This window comes from Lagopus muta, chromosome 3, assembly GCF_023343835.1.
Source record: "Lagopus muta isolate bLagMut1 chromosome 3, bLagMut1 primary, whole genome shotgun sequence".
Lineage (NCBI taxonomy): Eukaryota > Metazoa > Chordata > Aves > Galliformes > Phasianidae > Lagopus > Lagopus muta.
Window position 1 is genome coordinate 54,927,450 of NC_064435.1, and position 19,838 is coordinate 54,947,287.

Genomic DNA, 19,838 nt, shown 5'->3' on the forward strand with positions numbered 1-19,838 from the left:
AAATATTCAACAATGTAAATTATGGGATCAGTCACATAAAACTTGTGATATTCTTATTCTGCCTTCACTTCATTGCTTATAAAACTAAAATAGTTTGATGTGCCCTTGAGGACATGTATTAGCAAATTATATTACATCACATTCCGGCCTATAAACTCTCATTCAAAAATCTCACCATTTAAGATGAAAAATATTCTTAAACACTCCTGTACTCAGGAGAAGTCTGTACAACAGCCAGGCTATTTGAACGGAGACTTACAGATAAAGTCAAGATTACAGCCATATACAGATCATAGATGTATTATATTTTAAATCATTTTGACTGAAATTTCCTTTTTCTGAGTTTCTATTTTTAGTAATAGAATTCACTCTTTACACACCAAATAAACACTAAAAAAACTTCCAAAGCAAATTAGTCAATGTTTCTGGTATTCAGAGACTCAACCACATATGGCTTCTAGAATGCAATATTTGTAATGCATATTTTTCACAGTTAGGACTAGCACTATCATCTTTTTGAAGACTTTGGTGTTGAATAAGATTAATGACCCCACTGCTTTTTGTACACTGTAAAAGGTCTGATCTTTCAAACTGTTCAGCGAGATTCTGTATTTTATTTATGTCTTTATGTCAAAAAATATCACTAATATATACTTGTGTGCTTTCTGTTATGTAAGGTAACAACTGCAATTCATGAAGGAGAATTAAGAAAATTGCATAGGAAAAATGATATTCATTAAATGCATGAAAATCAGTTAAAAAACCAAGCAAAGAAAAAAAAAATCTTAATACGAATTTATAGCCAGATTCATGGAATTGGATGGTTGCAGCAGCAGTCTGGATGGAACATAAAACTGTGGGACTGAGCTAAATTTAGATCCTACTTGGTATAATATTTTTATTATAAATATAGGAGCAAAAATGCTGGTAAATTGTATTAATTGGAATGCTGGTTGAGGTGCTGGAGAAATCACCAGTATGGGGTGACCTACTTAGCCTCTAAGCCAGCTGCAAAATATTGCAGGATTTCATGTGGGCAAGAATACCACCCTAAATCTAGGAACAAATGATTCCATTCATATTGGCAAGATGAAAGTTTCACTGTGGCAGTCTGACTTCTGACACTTGCCTGGTCTCCATGAAACAATGAAAAATAGGAATGAAAATGTCTAGCCTACAGTTTTTAATAATTTATCAATGGAACACAGAACAGAAAAATTACATTCTTTCTGTCTTTGGAGACTAGAAAGATTGAAATATTGAGATGCTGAAAGAGAAAAGGAACCATGTCTAATGAGTTTACCTAAAAAAAAAAAAATGAATAAAGAACCTGAAGATCCATGAAGACTGCAATGAAGGAGACAGAAAGTTAATGATAGACAAGGACAGAAAAGAAAGAAATTCATTAAACCGAAAAGAAGACATAACTCAGGCTGATATCTGGGGCTGTTCAGCCTGGAGAAGAGAAGGCTACAGGGAGAAATGATAGCTGCCTTTCAGTACCTAAAGGGGGCTGCAAGAAGGGAAGGAACAGACTCTTCAGCAGGGTCTGCTGTGACAGGACAAGGGGAAATGATTCCAAACTAGAAGAGGCGAGGTTTAGACTGGATATAATAAGGAAAAAGTGTTTTACAGTGAGAGTGGTGAGGCACTGGAAAAGGCTGCCCAGGGATGTAGTGGATGTCCCATGTCTGAAGACTCTCAAGGCCAGGCTAGATCAGATGCTGGGCAACCTGATCTAGCTGTGCATGTCCCTGTTCATTGCAGGAGAGTTGGACAAGATGGTCTTTAAAGTCTCTTCCAGCTCAAACAATTCTATTATTCTAAGAATTTACTCAGAGAAGTATTATTCATACAACGGTACTTGACATTTAAAAATGTCAAGTTCCTGAAGCCACTATAAAATTTTATTTTATTTTGATTTTTTAGACAGAGAGCAGATTCTGATTAGCTAGGGAAAATTAATAAATAAAAAGGGAACTGATATCACATCTCTCTTTTGACCATCATATTCTAACAGGTTAGATCCTTTCTCGCTTTCCACTGGCTTCCAATAACTGCCTGCTTAACAAATAATGTGTATATTTGTCTTATTCACTGTGCAACCTTAATACTTCTAATGTGCAAGCCCTACTACTGCTATTCCTTTGAAGCCTCCATGCATCCTCATCTGCTCCTGTGTGTGTGCTTGCTGTCCTACTCATTTCCTGCCAATGTCACCCCAATGCCAAGGTGCTTCTTATATCTAAATATTCTTATTAGAAAAATTATAATGTATACCTGTGACTATGTACCTCCCTCCTTCCAGAGAAATTATACCTGATCCAAAAAGGCAGCATCAAGGAGTACATAAAAATGGCCTTCTTCCCCACTGCCCTGCTATACATTTACTAGAATACATATTACACATATGGTGAACTGTGAATCAAAAAATCAAGAAAATCACAATCATGAGTATGTGTTCTTTCAATTCATTAGCTGTGTTACATTTGTTCAACAATATCTCAGCTTCCTAATAATGTGCAATACTACTATATATTATTGTGTTCCGCAACTTGTACATTACAAAGCTGATGTTGCCTTGCAACTTCAGTGAAAATATTCAGTACACAGTGCTAATAATCGCAGAATCCTAAAATTATGTAGGTTGGAAAAGACCACTAATGCCATCCGGTCCAACCATCAGTCCATCTCCACCATGTTCACTAACCATGTCCATTAGTGCCACATCCCCATGTTTTTTGAACACCTCCAGGGACCATGACTCCACTGCTTCCCTGAGCAGTCTGTGCCACTGCCTCACTGTTCTTTCTGAGAAGAGATGTTTTCTTAATATCCAACCTGAACCTTCCATGGTGCAACTTGAGGCCATTTACTTTTGCCTTGTTAAAAGTTAAGAGAACTATGTAGGAACAGCCAAACTAAAATAGGAAGATTTTTTTATATTCTCAGTCACTATACACTCTATCATAGTTATTTTCACAAACACTGTGATAGATTTTAATTCTTTGCTTTGCTTGCATATTTTACCTGGCAGTATGAAGCAAAGTTCAGGCATTTGCACTCCTGATGAAAGATATAAATCACTTTCATCCTTACAGTATGGTACTGTGCAAAACTTGATTATGTAATGACAAGCAGTAGAGAACCAGGCCTATATATTTCTAATTCAATTTTCCAAGTACACTGAAACGTTTTAGGCTTTTGTTCTAAACAATTGTCCCATTCTTATTCTGACATCCACATTAGAACTGTTCTTTCATCTTCCTTCTCCTCTGCTTAAGCACTTGCTTTATTTAGCATCTTTCTGAACACAGTTTCTTTGCTTTCAGCCTGGTACGTGTGGGATGAGCACCTCCTGTTCTGAGAAATATTTCTATGGAAAAAAGGCACACCCGCACATCTTCGCCCCCGCATGCACACAACACAAGGTGTCACACCATGTCAACTTTTCAGAAATGCTTTAAGAATGTACTATTGCTCCTGATAAAAAGACTTCCCCTGCCCTCTGCTCATTCTGGTCTAAGCTGCTGCTGTCCGCTCTGCCTCCACTGCAGTCCTGTCATTGCTCCTCCTGAAGAGAAAGCAGTAGGCGGTGACAGCACTCGAGGGAGCCACATTTTTCTTTGCTTAGTAAAATATAAAAGCTCCACATTTGAAACCCTCCTTGTATCATTTTTTGGTATAATGAGATCTCATCATATTTTGTGACTACACATATTTCCAGTTGGTTCAGGTCCATTAGACATATAGAGAGAAAAAAAATAAGCACACATATTTTAAAAAACATAATCATGCAATGTATTTCTGGAAAGTAAATATTAGATACATTAAGGCATGAATGAGTGCAAACCAGCTTCTTTAAAGATTTAAAGGATTTAGCAACTAAACTGCAATTCTGCAGCAGAGAATTGATGAAGTTAAGAAACCCCACTTGGGAGGGAAAACAAAATAATTCTGTATTTTTTTTCCTTATTATAAAGAACTAAAACTCAAAATAAATGTTATGTAAAATTTTGTTCCCCATTCTTTTGGCTAGATATATTCAGACTTTCCACTTTTTATTCCTGTCCTATTCACTTCTGTTCGTTTGTTTTTTTGTTTGTTTCATTCTTTTGATCTCAGAAAGGATTAGCTCATTGTGATTCATCACGGGAAAGTTACTTAGATACTTAATCTTGTTTTCAGCTAGATCATTTATTTTTAAAGTCAGTGAAAAGCCTGTGACATTTTAATTACAGTTAATCATGACTTTCACCTGTCTCATACCTCTAATCTTACATCAGACTCCAGAGATTTACTCTGGACTACAAAAATGTCTATGTCAAACATTTTCGGGAGGTTCATGTTGGATATCTGGAAAAGGTTCTTCACCAGACTGTGCTGGGCACTGGAACAGGCTGCCCAGGGCAGTGGTCACAGCACCAAACTGTGTTCAAAAAGTGTTTGGACAGCAATCTCAGTCATATTGTCTGATTTTTGGATTGTCCTGCTTAAAGCCAGGAGTTGGACTTGATGATCCTTGTGAGTCCCTTTCAACTCAGGATATTCTATAATTCCTTCTACTTTGAAGCTATTAACAAAGAAAATATTATTCATACTTCAACATTAGTACTGCGACTTCAGAAAAACAAAACTTCAATAGAGTAAAATAAAATGCACTGAAAGAAATACTTCTACAGCTTTGCATGTTTCTGCTTCTCTGCTGAAGCATTAAGTTTAAGCAGAGGCCTAAGGACTAGCAGCATTAGAGTTATACTGTTAACATCAGTAGCTGCTGATCAATGTGCACAGTGATGAGAAATGAAGATGGTAATTCACACCATATCTTCAACCATCCCAGAACACAGAACACAGGCTTTTTTTTTTGTTTTCTGTGCTCTTCTTAGATCTCTAGGTCAGGACAAGCTTATACTACTCAAACTGCTGATATCAAAGCCATCTTTAAAGCTGCTACCCTTAGGAAATTTAGGAAAGGAAAATAGGAAATTACTAATTTCCACCAGAAATAACAAATGAGCATAGGAGATTTTCCATAACTGCAAAGTTAATTTATCTCCATCACAGAAACAAGGTTTGATGCTTGGTTTGTGTACACTGTTGTCTTCCACTGCTTATAATGAGAAACAAAAGAAATTGTAGATGAAAAGCAGTCTCAACATTCTATGAAGATGAACTTTCTGCAGGGATTTCTACCTTCAAGAAAATCAACTTTTAGATGAAAAAATACTTCAAACCTGACCCCTTCACCCTTCCTCAATATTCTAGATTTGGAATTGCTTTTAGCTCCCAAACTAACATCTTGTGTGCATGTGCCACATAATTCTGTCTCTAAAAAAATTCTTTTTTTTTTAATGAAAAAAGAAAATGGGGATATTTGGCTATTATATAAGTTGGAGCAGGTAAAGAACTTGATTTCTTATGAGTTATTGTCTCAAGTTCTACAATCAGCCTAAAAATCATCACTAGTGCCATGTTCAAAAAAGATCTGTTTTTGTTAAAGAGAGTATTTAGATTGTAAGAGCTAAAATTTTTATATCCCTCTACATTTACAAAGTCATTTTAAATTATAACAATCTGGTGAATACGTCTGTACCACCTATTAATTCTCTGTGAGTTCATAGACACTTAGCACCCAATTTTAAATCACCTCCAATACTGCACAACCCCTTGTTTGTGCAATACTGCACAACCCCTTGTTATTTTACTCAGTCTTTAAAACTGAATTTTAGTTACATGGGGTGCAAGGAAAGGAAGAAGTCAGAGAGATTATGGTGCCAATAAGAGTAAGAAAATCATCTGCTATTTAAGTACAAACATTTCTGAGCCAGAAGAATTTGATCATTAGGAAATAGATTATCCAAGAAGAACAGAAAATGCATTATGCCAGGGTTTGCCTGTGGGAGATTCTTAATGGTGTAAGAGGTCAGAATTTCAGATTTTCTCTCTCTCCGGGAAATTAATCAGTTCAGAATAAAGGGAATTTACTCACAATCAGAGTTCTAGGAATGACAGAGGATACTGTTCCCAGCCTTCACTTATTGCTTATTATTTTATCAAAATGGTTGAAAATAGTAAATGCTATACTGGAAAAATGCATGTCACATCATAAGTATGTGCATGCATGTGTGTGTGTACATATGCCTGTGTACAGCTGTGTGCCTCATTGCTCACATCTTATAAGAGAGAGAATCAGAGAATCAGAGATAGAATCATAAGCAAGAAGAGACACCCAAGGATCACCAAACACAACTTCTGGCTCCATATAGGACCACCCAAAATCAAACCCTGTATCTGAGGTTGTTGTCCAAACACTCCCTGAACAGACACTTGGGGTCATGCCCACTGTACTCTATTGCAGACCCTTTCCCTAACCCCTAGCTGTCCCTCCCCTGATACAGATCCATGCTCAAGATGAGGCCACACAGCACAGAGTGGAATGGGACAATCCCTCCCCTGCTTGGGCCTGATGCACCTCAGGGTGCAGTTGGCTCTTTTGGCTGCCAGTGTAGAAACAGTACATCACAATTGAAGCCATACAGGATAGAAAAGGCAGGGGAGAAGGGAAGGGAAAGAGTGTGAATGGTAAAACTAGCTCTTAAAGACAAATATTTCTCAGGAGGAAAAGCCAGTGCTGGAAAAACAGCGGACAGTGTATATACATACCTACATTGCCTGGGAACATAACTATTATTTTAATGGATTGTTTCATGAACTGAATATGTATTGGAGAAATAGTTCACAATAGGTTTGTTATGCAGTTTGGAACCAGGTAGGAATGTAAAAGAAATCAATATAGCAACATTCTACACTGCTTATTTCCTTTTTTTTTTTTTTTTTTTTTTTTTTGTCTTTATCGAATTATAAATTATATTGTCTGTCAGATAGACCAGCTGAAAGGAAAGTTCAGAATTAGAAATATGAACAGTAGAAAGAGGATCTACTTCTTTGGAAAAATGTTGGATGAGAAATCTATGTGAATCTATAATTCACCTTTTCACCTACCTCTGTTCATTTCATAACCTAAAACATATTTTTCCAAATGGAACATTGCCTGTCTTGGATAAATTAATGATATGTATATTTAATTTCAAATTGTCAATTGTCAAGTTGTCAATATACATTTTCTGTTGTCCTCTGCAATTGCACACACTGATGATTTCCAAACACCATTATCTCAAAATCTCATACATATTCTTTCAAGTCTGTTTAAAAAAAAAACAAAACAACAAAACAAAGTAATAAAACATCTGAATCTAGATCTGGGTGTCAGAGAAGTAAAAGTTGATACTAGATATAATACGTTAATAAAGTTGAATTTCATAGTGGTTACTGCAGTGGCATAGAATTAGGGATTAGTAGCTGGGAAGCGTATTTTTGTCTTATGAAGTCAGGGGAATAGTTACAAAATAAATAAATAAATACAGTCAGGTAAATAAATAAATAAAATAAATTATAATTGAATTCACTTTACTCAGTTCCAAATTAGTTTTTAGCTTCATAACTTCATTCCTGCATATTTCATGCAGCACTTCTAGAGTTCTTACTTAGTATCCTTCTTGTCTTGATGGACCATTGGAGGAGGTTATCCTTCATAATCAGCAGGCTCTTTCGTAGCCTGTTTTTCTTCCTCATCCATAAGTTTCTTCCTGAACAGGCCAAAGTCTAGTTTCCTGAAGCCCAGAAGATCACCTTTTAATCACCTTCTAATGGGATCATGAACTCCAACATTGCGTGGTCACTGCAGGCTAGGTTGTCCCTGACCTCCAAATTCCAACATGCTCTTCCTTTTTTTTAAGTTTAAGGTTTAACATAATGCACCCTCATCAGCTACTTAATCATCTGTGTGAAGAATTTATCATTACTGCACTCTAGAAACCTCCACGAATTCTTGTGCTCTGCTATGTTTCTCCACGCAGATAGTTTAATTCTCTAACAAGGATCAGAGAACGGCAAGCTTCCTCCTCTACTGTGAAGAAGGCCTCATGTACTTCCTCCTTGCAAGGACATTGGTAGCAGACACCCACCATAGCATAATCCATGTTGGTCTGCCCACTATTCCCAACCCATAGACTCTCAGATGGTTCATCATCCGCAAGTAAATAGTTTCCTGCATTCCCACTGCTTTCTTGCATAAAAGGCAACACAGAATCACAGAATTGGAATTTTGGCTGAAAGGAACTGCTAGAGATCATCTAGTTCAACCCAGCTGCCAAAGCAGGCTCCCTAGACCAGGTTGCACAGGTAGGCGTGCAGGCACGTCTTAATGTTTCCAGAGAGGGAGACTCCACAGCCTCTCCAGGCAGCTTGTTCCGGTGCTACGTCACCTTTATTGTAAAGAAGTTCTTACACACATTTGTGTAGAACTTCCTGTGCTTCAGCTTGTGGCCATTTCCCTTTGTCCTGTCCCCATGCACCACTAAAAAGAGACTGGCCTCGTCCCTTTGCCTCTCATACCTTGGAAATTTATGGATCTTTATCAGATTCCCTGTCAACTGTCTTTTCCCAAGTCTGAACAGACCCAGTTTGCTCAGCCTTTCCTCATAAGAGAGGTGCTCCAGGCCCTTCTCCCCACTTCTTTGCTAATCTGGCCTGTCCTTTCTAAAGAGCATGTATCCATCCATTGCAGCACATGAGTAATGGAAGCCATCCTAATGAGATCATAGCTTTGTAGCTACATGTAGAGTTCTAATTCCTTATTTGTTTCCCCTACAGTGTGCACTGGAGCACAGAAACTTCAGATGGTTATGCAGAATTCCAAAAAATGTACCAGAGCTTCCTCACAATGCTGCCCCCCAGCATTTCCTCATTTGAGTGCACACATTTGAGAAGGCTATCCTTCTGCCTCGATTTGTTGTTTTCAAGGTTTTGCTCTTACATGTCATCCCAACCCAGCCAACTTTTTTCATTCATGGGTTGCCATCTGACTTTCCTATTGTCCTGTTAAAGGTCCCCTCACCAGTTTTGAGTCTGACCAGCCTAACAGGAAAGGTGATTTTTCCCCACTTGCTCATCTGGATCCTGCTTTTTTCTTAATGGTTCATGATCTTCCAAAAGAGTCCCTGATGATAAAACTCAACAAAGAGCAAATAGCACCAATAGATGAACAACAGAAGTGAGACTCATCTTCAAATTATCATGCATCTGTTAATAATTGTAGTATCCAGTGAACACAAAAGTTGTGTTCATTAAGAAATGCTTAGAGGGAATATATAAACCAACTCTTCAAAATTATCTTATGCTGGTAAAGAGCACTACTCCTCATACATTTTTCCTTAACATTGCACACTCTGGTACAAACACAGAAACTGAGAGTACTTACTACTATTTTCTTTCTTAAAAACCAACAAGTAATATTAAAAAAAATAAAATAAAACAGCAAAAAAACAACATACACACACACACAAAAATGCAATAAACAGTGCTGAATGAAAGAGTCTACATGTTATAACTGCCTGCTAGCTACATAGAACAAAAATCACACTTTCTGTTTCTGGAAAATAATTTTTCTCATGTATATAAACCATGTATATAGGCAAGATAAAGGACGATATTCAGCTTCATTCAGTAATGCTGAGGCTTTAGCAGGAACATTTTAGCTGATTTATTTTAAGAATGTAATATATAAATTGGAGACAATTCTGATGAATATAAGAATAGTGAAATTCAGAAGAATGAGCTAAGAAGGAAAATTAACTATTTTTGTTTAGAACAGAGGGGAGGGATGACCGAATTTTGATAATATGGGAGCCTTCCTTCTATTTTTCAAAGGGAAGTACTAAAATGAATAAGCTTTATATTAAACATGAGGTATATAGGTTAGATGTAATGGGGAAAAAAATCTCATTCCAAGGCTGGTTAAGCGCTAGAATACCTATGCAAAAATATGCATAAATTTCCAATATGGGAATTGGTTATGGATGATGCTTATACTTCCTCAGAATAGAGATAGATGAGATGAGTTTGCAAAGTCTTTTCCAACCTGATTTTTCCACTTTTTTTGTAATTTGTTTTGATATAAGCTTTTCCTCCAGAAGGGAAGGTTTTCCTTCTGCTCTGCTCTAAACAGGCTTTTTTTTTTTTTTTTTTCCCTAGCCATTTTTACTGAAGGGAGATCCAATCCTCAGTTCAGCATAGGAATTAAAAAGAAAGAAAAGCAATGTTTAACAGGTCAATAACCACAGCAGAGGTATGAAAAAGGCAGCTTCTTCTTGGCTCCATCCTCTTTCTTTTTAATTAGGTGCTGATAGTGTGGTTGACACTGTGTAAAATACAAAGATAGCCCTTGCTCTGGGGAGCTCAGAGTCTAAGAGCTGATGAATGAAGATCCCTCAGCGCTAGTTCTTGTTTCTGTGTCCTTTAAAGGGATGATAATGTTTCACTGTAGACCTATGAATCACAATCTAAACTGAGACAGAGATAAATAGAAAGCAAGCTATTTCAGGTGAATAGGGACTTGAAAAAAAATCTATACATTGTACTGCTTTTGGCAGGCAGAAGAACATTAATAAAGAAGTAAGGGCTGAGTGGCATGGATATCATCACACTAGCTAAGAATAGAAAAGCTCTGTCTCCGCTATCATAGAAGAGGTTGATCACTCTATTTAAAATATAGGAGTACTTCATGGTACAGCTGTCATTTAAATACTCTATTAAAGAACTTCCATTCTTATTCAAAGTTGCTAGCAAGACACATCCCCTGAACAAACGATCAATTGTCACTGACTACAAAACCAAAAATTTAACCGTGAATTAAAATAAAAACAATAAAATTAAAAAAATTCAAAGAGTTTAACAATAAAAAATTCTGCAGCCATGCATAATTAATGTTACATGATGTAAAAGTTACTGTCAAAATAATATTTTCCACTAGTACATAGCATCACTTTTTAAAGTCATAAATCACTAGTAATATTTTACTTTCTAGCTGAAAATAAACTACTTAGAATAGTGTCTTCAAATATAAATATCTCTTGTACTGATAAATTAGAGAGGAACCAAAGGATTTAAGACAGGTCTGGCAAAGGACCACATAAACAAATGGATCAAAGTCCCAGCTGGGGGACGTTGGAAATGTTTCTTTTCCCTGAAAATATTTTAGAGAAGGAAAAAAAGGAGGAGAGGAGAGGGAGAGGGAGAGGGAGAGGGAGAGGGAGAGGGAGAGGGAGAGGGAGAGGGAGAGGGAGAGGGAGAGGGAGAGGGAGAGGGAGAGGGAGAGGGAGAGGGAGAGGATTAAACTTAAGGAACAGTCCTTAAACTGTTCCTTAAGGTGAAACATTGTAAGTAGTAACCAATCCTACAGAATCTTTTCATTAAAAAACAAACAAACAAACAAAAAAACCCAACAAATGTGCAAGGAGTTTTTCAGGAAGTATGGGTTCTATTGGTCTAGTGCAGGTTGTGACTCATAAAATGTAGGAATATTAAGAAAATGCTCTTGAATTCTCTTCCAAAAACTGCTGCATGCACATTCACATTACAAGATAAAAAAAGTGATAGATTCACACAGCTGGCAGATATCTTCCTGTGGGATAAATAGACTATTCTTTTCCAAAGTATTGATGTAAAAGTAAAAAAAAAAAAAAAAAAAAGGCAGAAAACAATCTCAAGTTCTCTGCAATTATGTTACAGAATTTCAGTACTGCAAATGCTTGTAAAACTATCCTGTAGTTATGTAGCGCGTGAAGTAGCTATGCCACAACTGTTATTGCTTTACTGTCTGTATCTCTGAATCAATAAAGTAAGCATGGGTAACATCGTGCAGCCTGGGAGAGCTCTTTCTTATGTTTCACAGATATCCTAGAAATCTTAGCAAAAATTAAAGGCAAAAAAAAAAAAAAAAAAGAGCAGAGTATGTCCTAATATTTTTATTATATCTTCTGAAACAGCCCCAGGACAAATTTGAGATCAGATCTGGTAAAAAACAGAAACAAAAACAAAATCAATTGCTACAACAATTGTGTCAAAAATTGCTCTAAATGATGATTTATCACCACTTCTAGGGTCTTCCACCTGTCAGAGATGCAAAACTGATAGTATTCCAAGAAAAGGCATCTGTAATGAGAGCTAAAACCTCCTCCATTTCTCAGGACTCCTGGTCATTGTGGCAAGTCAATCATTCCTTATCCAGGATTAAATTTTCTTCTCTTTAATTTTTTTTCCCTTGGTGGAAAACGAAGCTAGCTCACCCCATCTATCACATGGTGGGGTGAAGAGGTTTTCTGTGATCAGAGAGTAAGTTGTAAAAAAGAGTTTTGCTGATTCTCCTACAATGCCAATCTGTTTTGAAATGTGATTCAGTTTATGACTGAATCTTTACATACAAAAAATTGTAAGTGTGGAAATTTGCACATACACACACATTTGCACACTTTTTTTTTTTTTTTAAATTTAAGAAAGTCATGATCCCCCAACTTTTCTAACTGATTAGTCTCATATAATGTTAAAGGCCTGCTAGCACTTCTGTGTTGCTCAATGGTGCTGTAGTGGTGAGACACTATGAAATATTAACTCATCAAACATTAGCACTTGATGTTCCTATGGTGCTAATGAAAAAAATGTTGACAAATCAGAATCATACCAATTATACTTACTTTGTACTCACTTTTTTTTTTTTTAACTATACAAAGAACTTGGGAAAGCAGAATCTGATTCCTGACCTCTTAATTAAGAGTAATGAAACACCAGAGCAACAGAGAACCATTTGAGTGCAGAAGAATTCCTTTTTGGGTAAACAGTTTATCCATGACACTTTATGCAAATTTTCATACTTACGTGATTTAGCAGGAAGATCTGTGTTCCATAGAGTAATAAGTCAGTACAGATAAAATCTGAAACTTCTAAGTGGCAAGGTAGTGCAAATTAAATTATAATCCAGGTTTCAGTTTTGGTTAACATAGAAAACTTAATAATATCAGTTTAAATTCACCTGTGTGAATATACCAAAGAAAACTTATGTTTCATTTTGAACTTTGTGCTCACAAAGTTGCATCGTTTTAAAGGCAGCTCCAACTTTAGCTTAATCAACCAATCTTGAAAAATAAAACCATAAATTATGAAGCATTAGGCATAATGCAATTCTCCAACTCAATAAATAAATTTACTCTATTAAAGATTTGTTGACTTACTGTTTAAACAGAAGAAATGGATTTTACAGTGAGTTGCTCATTTATCTGGGGTAGTAAAGGCAAATTAATGTTTTTCTAAAAAATTATGCTTATTGTGAATCAATAGACAGATCCAGAAACCAAGGAGGGCAGTATAATTAAAAGCCGTTTTAATAACCTGTGAAATGTTTTTTTCTGGTATTTTGGGCAGATTTGTGTATAACAAAGAATATAAAATTCCTTTAAAAGGACCTCATTTTCCGACTTCAACTATCAAGCAGTGTATGTTCATCCTACAGAGACAGATCCATTTCTGATGAAAGGATGAGACTAACACTTAGCTTTCTCTGGTGAAGAATACAAAAACTTTCAAAGCAAACACCAATGTCCTAACTTTGCCAGCTGACAAATAAAAAGAAAAATTATTCATATGCTATCAGCAGCAAGCTGAAATACTGGCAGCATGGAAGCAGAACTGAAGTTTACTGTTGATTTAATCAAAGCAAGGTATCATCCAAGGAATTTAAGATATTTATTACTGATGAATGCACTATTAAAAGGTAGATAAAGCCTGACTAATAACAATTCTTCTATAACCACTACATTAAAAAATGCCTTCTCTGCGATCTGTTTTTAATAACATATTTAATTTGCAGAGTAGATTGAAGCTGCAATGTTTTATCTTTGCTGTTGATATGCTTCCTTTTCTCCAGATCAGTGAGTACAAAGATCTTGTTTATGAGCATCTACTGGGAACTAAGCAAAATTGATTTTTCCTGTTCTGAGAAACCTCAATTCTTTAAATGGGAAAAGATTAACTTCTATTCAACATTATTATCTTTTTTTTTTTTTGTAGCAAGATTAAATATATACAATGCAAATATGGATGTTTTAGTTTTGAGGTTTAAAGTGATCCAATCAAGTGAGGTACCCTAAATAGTGAATATTATATCCAACACTATCATTTAAAAATGTGACTCTGATAAATGATATTTTTTTTGTTTAGTTTACAGTGTGCTGAAGTCTTTAAGTGGATTACATAATATAAGTATTAGACTGACAGATAGAATCCCAAGGAAGCTCACTACCTAACTACAAAATCAGACACAAATAGCTGAGGTCAGCATTTCTTTGGCCAGACAAAAAGGGCTAAATGAGCTTGCAAACCTCTACTGCATCTAACTTAATTTTTTATTAAATCAACTCACTGCCAGAACTCTGGTTAAACAGAGCCTTAGAAGAGATCTAGTTTGTCTACTGCTTTTTGTAAATAACAACCTGAATCTCCATACCTTGGGTTATTTAAATGCAACAAAAAAAAATGTTTCTAATGCCTAGAGTTATATTAACATTGAACAGACTGACAGAGAAACCTAGAGGTACTGTTTCCAAAAGTTATTCCTTTACATAATGAAACAGATGCTAGGCTGAAGCAAGCAGTCAGAGAAGACACTCAAGGAATCATAGCTGAGGAGCTGTGATCTGAACTGCAAGCCTACCCTGAGGGACCTTTTCAATTCTTCCACCAGATGGACATTCCCTCTCCATGCAAATAATTGAATTGTATGAGTATGCTAGTGGACTACAAAGGCAGAAATAATTTCAGTTCTGAAATAACTTATGTAACTAATCTGAAAGAAGTAGAATTATAGCTTTTTTTTAAAGTCAGGCCAATAATTTGTCTGGCTTAATTACTGCTTTGATAAGCATCCATATTTAGTGATAAAAAGCTAATACAGGTAGGAAAGCAGATATGGATTCCTATCTCATTTCCATTACCAAAATTGTTGTTTAAAATCAAGTTTCAGAAGTCTTCAATGGCAAAGGTAGGAACAGTATAACTTGAAATTATTCAAATTACATATCTACTACAATATCAGCTCAACTATTTATTTGTAACATTGAAATAACAGAGGTTTAGAGAAAATAAATTTGAAAGTAAGATTTGGAGGGATCAGGCTAGGAATTATTTTTAATCTTCTTTCAAACAGAAAGAAACAGAACTAAACTCCTTCAACTCATTCTTTCCTAACTACAAAATGCAATAAAATATTGAATGAGGTCTATTTCCACTAGGGATGATGAGAAAGAGATTATCTTTACATTCACTGTATCAAACCAATAAACCAATAATCAAAACTACTTGTCTTCTGAAGGCTGTTCTATCATTTGTGTGTAATGAACTTCTAAGTACTAAATGACTACAGTTCCACTCCTGTCATCAGGGAATCCCTGTACTTTGCACCAGAGCTGACCAATATAAGCAGGCATGCATAGAAAAATACTTGAATGAGTTTTTTCTGCTCTTTCTCACTCAGAATTGGAAAGGAAATCAAATCAGATGAGTCAGATAGTTAGACAGCCTCTGGAAAGTGCGTGAGCAGCTGTACAGAAAGTACATAGGCATAAGTGAATCTGATCTTTTTCTTTCCTTCTTCCTTTTTCCATCTTCAAGCAGGTTCCTTTTAAAGAAAAGGTCATTCTTCTTCATATAAATGACCCCCTTTTTTTTTTTCTGCCACACCATTTATAAATGTTTTCACTTGCTGTTGCTGTTTTTTGTTATTGTTGCTGTTTTGTCTCTTTGTTCATTTTCCTGTTTTTCTTATTTTTGAGACCAGTGCACAGTAGCATCCTCACTATAAATCACAGCAATAAAAATCCATTACCCTCCATGGGCAGTTATAAGGTTTAATTCAATTCTCTGAGAAGATCCTGCAGACTATAGAAATGCACTTCTGAAATGATAGTTGCTATGTAAAGTCTGACATGTGACACACTGGTACTGTGACATACATCTGTGTCCTTCAGTTCCACTCCTTATTTCCTACTTCTCTTAAAATAAACTTTTGTTAAAGCAAAATAATCATTTTCTGATGTGTTTGTACTTTCACCTAAATTACTCCATTTATATGTGCAGTATAATTGAAAAGTTACAGAGCCAGATATTCCCTATATTTGCATAAATTTCTGTATTGCGTATATTAGAAATTAAAAAAGTGATGAGAAATTTCCTTACCTGGATGAATAACTTCTATTACCTTCTCAGAAACTCCATCTGGATAAGTTACAATGGAGCAAAAGTAAAAACCAACATCTTCCAAAGTACTGTTGTTGAAGGATAAGGATTGGTCTTCCCTGGAAGTATTTTCATAATATATTCTTCCCCTGTATTTGTCTTCAATATGTATGCCATAGATAGGATGCAAGACAGCAATATTTTCTTTATGACTTCCATTTTGTTTCATCCAGGATGTCTGTATTATCACAGCTTTTTTTGGATATATGCATTCCAGTTTCATCTTCTCTGAAAGCTTTATAGTTGAATCCACAAACCTTCCTTCCACACTGGCTAAAACTAAGAAATACATACCGTTTGATTACAAACATTATTAAAAATTGAAATTATAATAAAACTCAGAAATGACATTAGCAGCATCAGAAGTAAAATTTTGAAGAAAATGTTCATAAAAAATAACAACAACCCGCCAATATTGTAAACTATTTCTAATGTATGAGTATGACTGGAAAGTTATTTGTGTGAAGCACACCGTGACACACTCGTGAGTTGTGATCATATGCGTAATTATGTAAGAGGAGGAAAGAAATAAGATAGCTAGGAATAGGAAAGAGATCTTACTTCTACAGAGTTGGAAGACAGCAACAAGGAAAGCTGCATGGTCCATCTCAAAGAACACAGGAATCAGTGACTGGCGCTATGGGGCTTTGTGCAGTCTCTGCACACCACGTGCTGTTCTCAGGGGGAAGGTTTTACTTTTGAAACATGAAAAACATCACTAGCTTTTTACTTTCACATTCTAAAAGTTGTGGCAAAGATGCGCTGAATTCATATGTGAAACTATCTCAGAGAAAAGTTTTCCACTACTATTGAATCTCCAGCCATATGATAACTGATGTAGATGATAACTGATGAGATTTTCAGGTTTCATCAAAACAAGCCAATAAAATTCTTCTGTGCCATTTAGCCCAAATCAACATCTGACTGCTATTCAAGGAGTGAGAATTTTGAAAGAGAATACAGTTCCTATGCTTTAGAGCTTATAATCTCACTGCAAAAATATAACATCCTTAAAAATAGGAAAATACTATACACAAAACCTTGCTTATTTTTTTTTCCCCCAAAAAACCTGGGCTTCATATTCCAAGTGACGCAAACTTAACAAAAGTGATGCATACTTAACAAAAATGACCCTCAATGAAAATTTCTTATGATCTTCTTTTAATAGTCTTCATTTATGTACTGCATTCTTTTCAATTCTTTTTAATACTAAAAGAATTTCCTCAAGTACAGGAAATTAATAACAGCACAAGTTTTAAGGACCAATGAAGCCTTAGAATTCAACCAACTTCTATGAAGTATCTTCATGTTTTCTAAGAGCAGCACTTACATACTATTTTCCTGGAAAAATCATAATCTGGATTCACAAGATCCTCCCAGAGTGTTAATAGTCCATCTGATCCTATCTGAAAAATCTAAATAGAAAAAAATTAGTCGGAGGCTGAGTTTCATTTGTATTACAGCTATCTTTTCAATCAGATTTAAATGTTTACTTACATTTATCTTATCTCAGGAAATGGAATGATTGCTGGTAACAACATCATGAAATGAGGAGGTTCAGAAGTCAAATGTTTGTACAGTAGATGTCAGATATTTGTACAGTAGAAAAAAGGATTCTGTGAGTTAATAAAGCCTGGCTCCAGGATGCTATGTGGCATTACGGTCTTCAATCACCTACACAGGATCTGCATGTTTCTTATATTTAAGTCATTAAAGAACTCACTGGCTAGCTGTTCTCATGTTGCAGTTGCAAATGAGGCAAAAAGATGAAGTATTTCTCTGCACTGAAATATTTTTTATGTCATACTACATATGCTTATACTAGTTTACAAATGAGTGATGTTTCACAAAATCTGAAGTTGAAGGAAAAGATAAATAGACATGAATATAATTTTAAATTATTATTATAAATAAAACTTCTTGCACATCTGTTTTTTTTGTTGTTTTTTTTTTTTTTAATTAAAACTAAGAGCAAGTACTCAGGAAATCTCCAAAATGAAAACAAATTCCCTTCAGTGAAAATTATTTTTCACTTATCTTCATTTATTTGTTCATATATAAATTACTATTTTACTGTTCTGGATTTCATGCTCATTTCTCTCCATATGGCTTTAAGAGCAAAACAGAAATTAAGAAATTAACATTCAGCTCCACATGATGGCTAAATATCAGTGATACTATATGTTGTCTAAGCACATTCACTTGTTGTGCAACAGTCACAGTTACTACAAAAATCCAGGGATTCTTGGTCAGTTATTTGGTTCTCAGAACAGGGTTCTTTTTCACACCCACTAAAAGCAGCAGCCTCTAAACAGAGTATTACTGATTCTTCCCCTAAAGTCTACACTACAAGTCCCCTCTGAACACCTGTGCAGCATGCCTGGATTCACAAATTAGGAACCTACAGCCACTATGAAAACTGACTTCACAGATATAATTTGGGAGAGGGCATAAGCTTTACTTGTCTTTTTTTTTTTTTTTTACATAAGATACGTAAAAAAGAGAAATAAACAGTGCCTCTACCATGTCCTTCTAGCCCGTGGACCTAGCAGATAACATAAGGGAAGGTTATCTTGCAACATTCCCTCCCACTTCCTTGAACCTCTAACCTGTGATTCTCCCTACAGACCCCAGCAGAAAAAGGCTGGAAAATACACTTTTCTCTATGGAGAAGAGACTTTCACAGAAACAGCAACTGCACATGCCATGGTCACCTGAGTAGTTCCTTGGTCTCTTCCACTCCAGTTCTCTGTCTGCCATAACATTGTTCTTCTTTCCCAGTAATCCCATTTTTCTCTCCATCCTGAGAAGCCCAAAGCAAAGGAAGGAGATGTTCACAGAGATAATCAAGTTGTATTTCAGTAATTGTTCTCTAAGTGCCAATTACAATTAAACAGCAAACAAACAGCATAGTGTAATTTTACAGCTGAATGTATAACTGTAGAGCGGTCGCTTAAAACAAAAATTGGAAGGAAACAAAACAAAACAGAAGCAATTGCACAAACACATTGGAAATATATGGGTTGGATTTCAGTCTTGACTTGAACACAGATCTTTTATGTCTCTGGGTGCATCATTTTGTTTCCTGGTGCATTAATTTCCCCCAGTCCAATATATAGATAAGATATAATGAAGGATTCTGTTTCAAAGCATGTCACAATGATTTCTGTAATTAGATTCTCTAATGGAAATTGCTATAAGTGAGTGAAGAATAAGATATACGCATAAGGCCAGCACAATATGTTAATACCCTTTTTAATGATTTATTAGCATTTAAGATTTAACAGATAGGCCTGCAGCAATACTGCAGAAAGAGAGAGAAATCTACTTGCTTCTGCTTCTTCCAGGAAAAAGGCCTTGGCTGTGGCAGTGCAGTGAAGCAGGAGACAGCCAAAAAGGAGATTGCTCCAGGTTCCACTTATAAATGTGACCAGTGGAAAAATGGTCAGGGCAAGGGGACTGTTTCGGTGAATCTTCAGTGAAGAGAATGAAGAAAATGGACTGGAAGGAGGGAGTGTTTTGAATAGTTTGGTCTTGGCCTCTGTGTCTCTGGAGATCAGCTCTTCTATCTAGAAGCCAGGCTAATCAGCTCAGAATGGTAGCTCAGCAACAAATGACACAACTCTCTCTCCATGGATGACAGTTTTCCTTTA

At 35.8% G+C, this 19,838-nt stretch overlaps 1 protein-coding gene across 2 annotated transcripts in view; it reads right to left on the reverse strand.

The window, feature by feature from the left end:
* CD226 (CD226 molecule) overlaps positions 1–19,838 on the reverse strand; it is a 33,368-nt gene that overhangs the window by 12,383 nt on the left and 1,147 nt on the right. Inside the window, exons 2-4 of one of the 2 annotated variants that reach the window (XM_048940755.1) lie at positions 18,900–18,988; positions 17,516–17,600; positions 16,126–16,464 (exon numbers count right to left, since the gene is read on the reverse strand). In XM_048940755.1, coding sequence (XP_048796712.1) covers positions 16,126–16,464; positions 17,516–17,600; positions 18,900–18,988 — 513 coding nt within the window. Of the gene's footprint in view, positions 1–16,125; positions 16,465–16,746; positions 16,862–17,515; positions 17,601–18,899; positions 18,989–19,838 lie in introns of those variants that run through there. The other variant, XM_048940756.1, reaches the window with a different exon arrangement.